The following is a 10,579-nucleotide window of genomic DNA, read 5'->3' as shown; positions in this document are numbered from 1 at the left end:
ACGCACGCATGCACGCACACACACCAGCAATAAAGCGAGTTATTTTTCAAAGCTGCCTGCCTGACCGAGATTCGAAACCAATACTTCATGACAGACAACCTGCAGTGAAAGTGTGAGACTGCTTACCTACCAGTTCCATTTTTTACAACCTACAGGAGGCAATGGCCCTCAGTCTGCAGACAATTGCAGAGATTATTTTAATTTTTCAAACAAGCAACTGAATTAATTGACCAAAACCAAAAACCTATTCTTAGGAATGAGCCCCCTAGTAATTCTAGAATATAGCAGAGCAAGATTTATAGCCTGGAGAGACGTCTGGACTATTTGACATTCTATACCATACTGTACAGTAGTGTAACACGTTACGTAAGTGTCCCATATGCACTTAATGGAAAGCTTACACAAATAGATGCACGCATGCAGCTAATGTAATGATGCATGTCACGTTTTTAGCTATAGCTTGTCTAATGATGCTTTCTGTTCTGCTTTATCTCTACAGTCACGTCTAACTCAAAAGTCCCTGATCACATCTACTCTATGCTATCCTGAAATGCTGATAACTTGGTAAAAACCCTGATATGATAGGATGCCATGTGGTGCTTCGGCTGGTATAAATGACATGAATCTTATATGCTGTTATTCTACACCCTTTGATGTCCCTGTCTTTTTCCTCTGTCTGCATAAAATAGTTGTCTATGTAAGCAAAATATCATGCCTCTATAGGTTTATATTTAGGTCTTAGTTTGTGTGTGATTGATTCTGCAGACACGTCACCTCATGTGGCCTATAGCAAGGCTATCTTCCCTTTATTATGTTGACAGGCCCTTAATAGTAAAACATAGAATCAGCTAAAAAAGGCTTGCACACTGACCAAAAAGACGTGGACAATGCAACAATATTTATTTACCAAAGTGAAACAGGTGATGTGGTGAAAAAAGGTGAGTGGATGTTTCATCACCATGAGTCCTGATGTCTGGACGTCTCTTTTGGTCAGTGTGCAAGTCTTTTTTTTTTGTTGATTTGTGATGCTGGACTGTAATGCTGGCCCTTGCACCTGGTTTTATCTCTGTTAAGCCTTGAGTCTAGAGCGCAAACATTTCTGTTTTATTGCCTTAGTAAAATATATCAATGACATTTTTGAATCAAAGTTATTGACTGACAACAGAACCTGCCGTGTCCACTCAATTCACCAGTGGGAGATACACAGTACATGGCTAAATAATGACAAACAGCCCACAGATAACAGTTGCTGGAAGGGCCCACAACTTTTAATTGTGATAACAAAACTTAATTGTGATTAAAAAAAAATGTATGAAAATTATTTCAGACATTGAACGGTATAGCCCCTACACGTTTTGATTACAGATTAAATTCAACAAAATGAAATTTTGGGAGTAGTTTAATTTGACACACTTCTGTACAAAGCAATAAAAAATCAGTTAAGGTTATTAAATACATTCATTCCAAGACATAACACCAGAAAGGTAGTACAGTAAATAAAGACAACACAGATGGCTGTACAGAAATGATGCAATGGCTCATTAGGTTTTTGTACGGTCTGTGCATAATGATGTGTTTTCTGTTCCATTACTCCAGCATTAGTAAACAAAATGCACTGAAAACTATTTAAATCAATGGTATCAAATACATGCAATGTTTCAACAAGTATTGTCCTGGATCCAGCTAGAAAGTGGAAGGTTAAGTCACTCAACATTGGTACAGTAGTTCAGTTCCAGGCCACAGGGTGGAGCTTTTCACACACAACAATCACAGCATTACTTCCTCAACACAGAAATGAGTCTAAAAGTTGAATCTTCATTGATTAATTTCTTCTTCTACGTTTACTAAAACGTCAGAGCTTGTGAGGATACATGGACTCAGGTAGACTGTATGCGGTTTGGGGATGACCCCACACTGGAATGTGGTAAGGATATGAATAGATAGCAGACCCAATGAGGGCTGAGTGGGCTGGACCCACCGGCACGTGTCGGTATACCGGATGAGAGAGTGGCAGCCTCATTCTGCTGTGTATAAACGCCGGTGGTGGTATTGGGGTTTGGTTCCGAGAGTCTCTCCCTGACCTGTCATAACCCGCCAGGTAGTAAGACACCGGCAGGCCAGCGTGGGAATGGGACAGAGGGTGCTGCTGCTGGGCACTTGTTAGAGGTTTTGCGTGTGTTGTCCTGGCCTTCTCCCTTTTCTCTGTGTGATGCAACCAAGGAGCCATATTATGCAGTTTCTTTGCACAGGCCAGCGAGTCATCGTGCTGCACCGACCTGCTCTGGTGGAGCTTGTAACTCGGTGGAAAGGGAATGGGTCGTAGAGGTTGTACGGCTTTAGGCATGACTTTGGTGAAACTGGAGGTCGATGCCGGAATCCAGTCAGACTTAATGGGGAAGGAGGCGGATGTCGACGATGGCCACAGATGAGTGGGATTTTTGCTACTCAATTTGGAGGAAGGCCTCCATCCTGGGTCTTTGCTCTGGCCTTTGAAGGAGCCTTTGTTTCGTGATCCGGAGCAGACATAGGCAACATCCTTAGGTTCTCCCGTAAGATCTTTGGACTTTGGACTGCAGCTCAAACGCTTGTTCTCTTCGCTGCAGCCAGATACATCATTGATGATTCTGGAACTGTTTGCGGGTAATACCGTGTTTGATCCAGGCTTATCTTCAGTAAGCACCAGAGAGTCCTCTGATGAAACCGAATAGGGGGATGGACTGCGGGAAGAGGATGAGGAGGAAGAAAGAGGCAGCGGGGAACCTTCGGGGGAGTTACAGTTACGACTGGAATAAGCAAGGCCTGGAGACTGGGAAGAGTGAATGACAGAGGGCCTGTCTTTCTCATCACAGTGTGGGCTTGGCGGCAGGCCGAGGCTGGCCTGGGCCACGCGCTTCTTCTTCTCAAGAGGAGAGATGACCTCCCCGGCGACAGCAGACGAGCTATAACCACTCCAGGGGCACTGGGTAGAGACCTGGACCAGGTGGGAATACGCATGGACCGGAGCAGAGAGATTGTCAGCACCTCTATTTGGCTGAGAGACATCTGGAGGATGGGGTCTGTCCGGGGCGATGGTCCATGCAGAGGGAAGAGCATGTGTTCCTGTCTCACACTGGCTAGCAGCCTCAGTTTGCTCCAGAGCCTGTAACCAATATACAGCACATACACAGAACAAAACACAGGGGTCACTTTCAGAATATGAAATGAATAGCATATGAGCAATAGCCGGAGACGTGATATGCAAATTTGGCACTTAAGGCTTTGTGAGAGTGGTACGCTACCTCAGAATCTGTGTCCCTATCTGACTGTGTCCTCTTTCTCTTCCCCTCAGGCTTGCTGATCTTGCCGTCCGAGTTCCTCTTATACTGTTTTTGTGGTTTGCTCGCAGGCAAGGGCCTGTCCTCTTCTCCCCTCAGGCTTCTCTCAAATGGCAGCACCAGCCTACGGATGCAACAAATACAATAAAACCCATTATCTTTTTATGATCAGGAATAACCGCCTGAGGATGTGGAAATGATTCGGTGCATGGGGCAGACATCTTCACCTCTCATAGTGTCTACGCGTGCACGTGGCAGCGCTGGTGCTCCCAGGGCTTCCTCCTAGCTCGTCGTACACGTTTTTCCAAAGACGACGAGACGTTACCTGTAAGGGAACGTCACGGTTAGCAAGTGCATTCATGCGAAACTACTACAAACCTAACTAATTTCCATTCAAAGAAAGCTGACAGTTGTTCAATAGCTCACCACACGAGACATGGTGGTCTTCTTGCATAACACGAAAACGCTTCTGGCCTTTTATACTCGTGGCATTTCAATAAAAACAAGGCCTTGATTCTCTGAGCATCTCATGCATACATGGAGAGTGGAAACAGCATCCAGTCATCGGAGATCAAAGACTGCGGCAAATGACTACACAATGAGAGCTCGATTGGCAATAGCTTATCTAATGTAGCCTAGTGGAAACTGGTGGTTTGCTGCGTCTGGCCCATAGCTTGTTTTCCACTGACAACCCACTAGACACTGAAATGACCTTTTGCAGCATACAGTTGGAATAGAATGCATTTATTGACATTGCACAATGTACAATGAAATTTAGTGGTACCCCCCATTGGTACCTACGATATAAAAATACCTACGATATAAAAACCACAAGCAATGATTAATATATAAAACAATTGTGAATATAAATATTATGATTGACAAAATCTGTATCTTTCACTACCATGCATCAAGTTAATAAGTGTAGTATTTCACCTGATAAATACTACACTGATTAACTTGATGCATGATAGTGAAAGATACAGATTAGATTAGCCATGTTTTTATATTCATACTTGTATGATGAATCGCTTTGTTTACTACAAACACAAGCCAACTATTATTACCAACTACTATTACTCACTGATTCGTAACCTCCAAGCTTCTCCACTGCTTTGTAGATTCTCCACAGATTAACTACAAGATGAACAAAAACAAACACAAATGCATCAGAAACAAATTACTTGAATCATTCACAATGAAATGCATTGTTCAGTTTATTAGCCTGCTTCGGTTATTCGGACATAGCCGATCTACAAGCTCACAACGCACCATGATGTGATGTGAGCTTTAGATCGGCTATTTCCAAAAAAAACAATTATGTTGAAAACTGTCAAAACACAAGAGTTAAAGTGGTTAAAGTTTGGGTGTTGAATTGATGAACAGCAAAGCTATTGCTTATGAATGCCGACTCACTCTGCTTGAAGCCCAGGTGTGGAATCCTTTCTATGGGTGTACCTCTGTCCTTCATGAAACTGTACAGGCTCGATACAAAGGCCTTCTCCTCCAGCTCCATCTCCATTGGGCTGGGCCTCGCTTCTGCCTCACATTCACCACTTGTGTCATCATGACATTCAATCGTGGAAGAAGCCTATAGGTCAGAGACAATATACACGTACATATGTTCATAAAGGCTGCTAAGGGAGGAAGATGAAAGACTCAGACAAAGAGCAACGAGACTGAAGATACTGTAGGCACTATCATCAGGCTATTCATGGGAAGGTATTATCAGAGAACTGAGACAATGTGAGATTGTCTTCTCCAGCGGAAACAAATTGAATAAAACATCACAGGTAGAAGTAAGGCTTTTACCACTACTTTCAATAGATAACCACTATGCATCCTGTCTGGAGCCAGAGCACAGGAGGTGTTTCAGTCTAGACTCTAGATGTAACAGTCTCTGATACCAAAAACGGCACACTGAAAAACAAGTATAACCCAACATTAGATAATAGTATATTTATTTATCCACCCAGCCACTCACTCACTAATACATAGGCCTATACAAATACTCCTTAAAGCAGCACTATATCACTTTTCTCTTCTACCCCAGATTTGAACAAGGTTTCCTGTGCGAGTGCTGACATTTTTATCATTGAGCTAATAGAGCTTGCCTGCTTGCTCAAGGGATAAATTGAATCTTGACCATCAGGTCAAAATTTGTGTCAGATCCTGTGTCTAGGTGAGACAAGACCTTTGACACAATGTCTCAATAGAAGAGCAGGGAGACTAAATGCAACCACCCCAATAAGTTATATTATATGAACACACTCTACCATACAGATTGGACAAAATTAAAATGTATTCACAACAAACAGTTGTAGTAGTGCATGCTTTAAAGGTATTCTACTGAGTGGATGCTAAACCTTCAAAGGATATCCATATTTGGAATTCAAAAGATGTGCTTTTGTTTTATCAAATGTATTCCTCTTAAGTACATAGTGTCTCTGTAGACATCCTATTTGGAATTTCAAGTAAAACAAAAGACACCCTTTGTGGTTCGCAAGAAATGAGAAATGAAACAGTTTAGGTATGCAGAAATCAGTTTCAAAGTGATTAAGAAGAGAAGTGCCCTGCATGAAGCTACTGATGCAATAATATAATATCACACATGTCCTTTTGCATTTCCAACTACTACTGTATTAGTCAAAGGCAAATATCAGTCACTCCTCCATTGTAAATTACAAATCGCACAACTCATTCTATACCTAGAAATATCAGGGAAATGAAAGAGATAAGATGGTATTTCTTTTTTTTTCCCCAAAAAAATGTTCTATATATATTGTAACCCTTTTTTCACCCGGTGCGAACCTGGGGGCTACACTCCCCCCACAGCCTAGGCCGAGCCCATGCCTCCTCCAATGCATGAGAGCCAACTGACCTTCTTATCACCTGACAGGGGGGAGTTTCCCCGGTAGGGCGTAGCGCGTGGAAGGAACACGTTATTCCAACCAGTTCCCTTCCCCTCCATCAGGCGCCCCGGCTGTCATGGGGGAGGCGATATAGTGACCAGGATTACTACATGTTTTTGTGAGGGTATTAACTACCCTAGGAGACATGGGGGGAACATGCAAACTCCACACAGAGTAGGCCCTTTCGCCAATAAGATAAGATGGTATTTCTAACATGTTGAGTGTGAATATGGACATATCCAGAATCTGGACATCCAGAATAGTAGAATCTTTTTTATTACAGACATGCCTCATGTAGGCTATAACAGTTCTGTTGTTAATTGCATACATTATTATTGACGGCGGTGGGAGATTCATTTAGAAAGATGCAGGATATCAAACAACAACACCACAGTGGACAAAATGTCAATATTTCTGTTTGAACTGACACATTTAGAGATCACTTGTGTGTTTCTGTCACATCGATGTGTATGACACGTCACCTAAACACAGTTTCATATTGAATCAAGTTCCTCTCTGTGGTTGCTTGGTTCCGAGAAGTGGGCCTCCAGAGACTTGAGTGAGTAATAGTGAAGGTGTTGGCCTCTAACCGAGCTGGTCCTGACTGACTCACAGCGCTATACAGCTGCTCCGTGTTCCCAGACATCAAACACCATTCTCCTTCTTTGCACTGTTACCTTATAATGCTGCTGTCATCATACCCAGAATTCTGTTTTATCCCTTTCTGATTATTATACAGTATAAATGTGATAAAGGGCACCATGCGCGTAATATTTAACTGTCAGGCTCAGGCCACAGTGAGCACCACTCTCTGGCTTGGTGTGTATTATGTGCTGATATGAACACAATTTAAACAAAAAGGCACAGGGATAGCGCGAAAGAGCTTAATTTTGTCAGTCCAGTAAAACAAGACATTTTCAATTATGCCATACCTGCAACGCTAAGCTAAAATAAAGAATATATGTGTGTGTGCAGTATATACTGTATGTGCGGTACTTTTTAAATAACACATGCATTGATAATACTAAAAGGCTACACATTATTCACATTCCTTATATCACAGACTGAATCTTGACATCATTATAAAACTACAGTATGCCTGCTATCTCATATATTTTACTGGGAAGTGCTGAAATAAGCTTGCTTTCATATAATAATAATAATATATATATATAATATATTTTATATAACCTTTTTAACCATTTATAAAGCATTGAGCAAGCGTGGACGGTTCTATTGGGTGATTGAGGTGCTATAGCACTGCTGTTAAAAGCTGTTAAGCACCTTTGAGGTCCTCCACTGGTTCTTCAGCTTAGCTCATGCACCTCTAATAGTTCTATGCTGTACAGCATCATTATGACAATGGTTCAATATAGCATAGGTAGGTGTTATATATATAGGTTCCCCTATGATTACGAGCCAAAAGAACAACTTTTTGTGCTACTATTTAGCACCAATTTTGTTTAGTTTTAGTTTGTGCAATATCTGGGCAACACAACACAACAGCCTTGGTGTGACAGTGGTTTCCCACAGGAAGTATCTGCAGTCTCTAGGCCCCGACACTGTATCACACTCTTGATGGAAGAATGGTGAATATCGCTGTGAGAAATGCAGTTAATTTCCACCACAAATTCACTTTTTTTCTCCTCCCTTTTTTTGTGTGTGTGTGGGTCGTGTTGATGACAGCATTTCGTATAATATACAACTCTCACAATGACTGTTGGTGGCATGCTGGGTCGATGCAATCAGCAGGGCATTGGTCACCATGAGAAACTGTGGTTTTGATTTCCATCTCACTGCTCTGGAAATTCGATGAGCTTACTTTGAAATTTCTCATATTCTGATTACCAGAACTGTTGCCTGTGTGAAGAGATCCTGCAGTTTCTATATGTGTGGTCCAGGCAATGAGAAATTGCATTATGTAGCTACTGTGGTTGTGGGCATGCGCGCGGGAGTGCGTATGTGTGCGTATATATGTGTGTGTGTGTGTGTGTGTGTGTGTGTGTGTGTGTGTGTGTGTGTGTGTGTGTGTGTGTGTGTGTGTGTGCGCGTGCGTGTGTGCGTACGTGTGTGTGTGTGTGTGTGTGTGTGTGTGTGTGTGTGTGTGTGTGTGTGTGTGTGTGTGTGTGTGTGTGTGTGTGTGTGTGTGTGTGTGTGTGTGTGTGTGTGTGTGTGTGTGTGTGTGTGTGTGTATGTGTGATTCATGTCTTTTGCAGTTCACAGAGATCACTTATTCCTTATTCCTCATTTTAAAATTAGGCACCATTGTGCCAGCTCTCCGAATTCACCACAATCTGACATTCAAGTGAAAAGGGGAAACACATGTGCAATTTCAAGTTCAACACACCCAAGATATTCAAGTTGGCAGTAACTGACTGATTTGCCCGTTATGGCTACTGTACTGTATGTTGGCCTAATTCCTGCCAGGAGACCGAATTACATTATATTAGTAAAGGTCTTACTATACCTGGCTTATATTCATTCTTTCATCCTCGCTGGTAGCTCCTCGCTGTGACATCTCACTCTGGTCCTCTTCTTGTTCAAACATGTGATCCAAAAAAACACAAGACGAGACAAGACAGGAATATGACACATTTATCATGAGTCTCGAAATAGGCAGGTTCATTATGGGTTGAAACAATGTTTTTTATTGAACCATGTTCAGTGGTGTAAAGTAACTAAGTACATTTACTCAGTACAGTACTTAAGTACAATTTTGAAGTATTTTTTACCTTACTGGAGTATTTCCATTTTTCATAACTTTTACTTCTACTCCACTACATCTCAGAAGCAAATATTGCACTTTTACTCCACTACAATTCTTTGAAAACTTAGTTACTAGTTACTTTTTAGACTTCGATTATCATGGCAAAACACACTAACCACTTCAGCCCCTATGTACATTTCAGCCATTTGAAAATAGAAGATCTACAAGCCCACAATTGTGAGCTTGTAGATCGGTTCTTTTCAAAAGAGTTTTTTATACATTTTGAACTTGTGAAATTGGACATTCTGCACAATGAGTACTTTTATTTTTGTACTTTAAGTACATTTTGATACCAACACTTTTTAACTTCTACTCAGTACATTTTGAATGAACAGAAGTGAGTATCAAACAAACCTTTCTGATAATTAAAACATTTTGCCTAACATTCCAGTAACCTCTACACCCAGTCAAATTCGACAGAAAACCACAGTTTACAAAACCACTTCCTGCTTGTGAGCCAAACCACTCTTGTGCGGTAACCTGTATAATATGAATATGATAAACCGTATAAAAAAAATGTAATCTACAATCTATTTATTTTTGTTCTACAACCAGTAGCAGCATTACACCATATAACTCAAATGTAACAATAAAACGGTAGTCACCGGCCACACTCTGTGATATCATTTGTCTGCAGAACAAATATGCTTCTCTTTTGATATCACTTATTTCCTGTGCTGTGGCTTGAACCTTCAGTTCTGCTCTCAATACCTGTTAACTTCTTCATTTCTCAGGTTAAAAAATGTCTGCGCAAACTTCTGTTACACTAATATCAGATTTAAATGAATATCGACAGCATTTGTAGTATTTCATCTAACATGTTTTTTATTCATTTATTCTTAAATGATATTGGTTTGGCTGTCATATTACTATTTACTCTCACCTCCTGTGTTTCATTCCTACTGTTATACCTCAATTAATCTCCCGGGATCAATAAAGGTCAATCTTATCTACTTTTACTTCTTAATTGATTGTATTAGTGTTAGTAACTGAATTTCTGAATATGCCTTGAAGAGGTTAAAATGGAATAGTTAGAGCTTATATTGGCACTTCATGATTAAATGTTTATGATTGTTATTATTATTACATTAATATGTAATTATATAAATGAATGTCATAACCGGTAATTATGCTGGCTATGACAATCAGCATAGTGTTTGCTATTATCAATAAAATAGAAATCTATGCAACATATGATTATCATACAAATAAAGATAATTCTCACCCATTTCAAGAGGATGCGTTGCTTACAAGTGCTGAGACGTCAGTGAGTTCTCTTCGAGTAGCTCATGCACCACCCTTTTCAACTTTTAACCACAAAATAGGAAGGTGTCTCCACAGGACAGTTTCATTGGTTGACATGCATGGTAGAAGAGCAAGTGGGTCTGGGAGATTGAGTTTTCTGTCCCCACATGAAGTCTCACATTTTTTTAATTTGGTCCTGTGGACTCCTCCTCCTATGGAGTGGATGCTTGTGTCTACTGGCTGTGTCTCTTACAAAAAAAGGAACACATAAAAAGGTCAGTTTTCTGAAAGCCTGTAGTAGTCAAACAAGCATAACAATTTTTTTTTTACGGTAGCTTTGC

The 10,579-nt window shown here is 40.8% G+C and overlaps 1 protein-coding gene across 1 annotated transcript; it reads right to left on the bottom strand.

Annotated features, from left to right (window-relative positions):
* Positions 1–1,290: 1,290 nt before the first annotated feature.
* Positions 1,291–10,252, bottom strand: arid5a (AT-rich interactive domain 5A). Its single transcript, XM_084054882.1, has 7 exons — positions 10,219–10,252; positions 8,694–8,761; positions 4,731–4,905; positions 4,399–4,451; positions 3,542–3,639; positions 3,279–3,438; positions 1,291–3,139 (listed from the first exon to the last, which is right to left on the bottom strand). Exons 1-7 carry the CDS (start codon positions 10,220–10,222, stop codon positions 1,853–1,855), a joined length of 1,845 nt encoding a protein of 614 aa, XP_083911008.1. The 5' UTR covers positions 10,223–10,252; the 3' UTR covers positions 1,291–1,852.
* Between the last annotated feature and the right edge of the window lie 327 nt (positions 10,253–10,579).

This window comes from Gymnoscopelus microlampas, assembly GCF_963454915.1.
Source record: "Gymnoscopelus microlampas genome assembly, chromosome: 4".
NCBI lineage: Eukaryota > Metazoa > Chordata > Actinopteri > Myctophiformes > Myctophidae > Gymnoscopelus > Gymnoscopelus microlampas.
This window is presented reverse-complemented; position numbering and strand designations above follow the sequence as displayed.

Coding starts and splice junctions, on each gene's coding strand:
- arid5a (XM_084054882.1), bottom strand. Junction 4,906..8,693: donor AAAGAATGAATATAAGCCAG/GTATAGTAAGAC, acceptor TCTGACCTATAG/GCTTCTTCCACGATTGAATG. Junction 3,640..4,398: donor AGCTTGGAGGTTACGAATCA/GTGAGTAATAGT, acceptor GTTCCCTTACAG/GTAACGTCTCGTCGTCTTTG.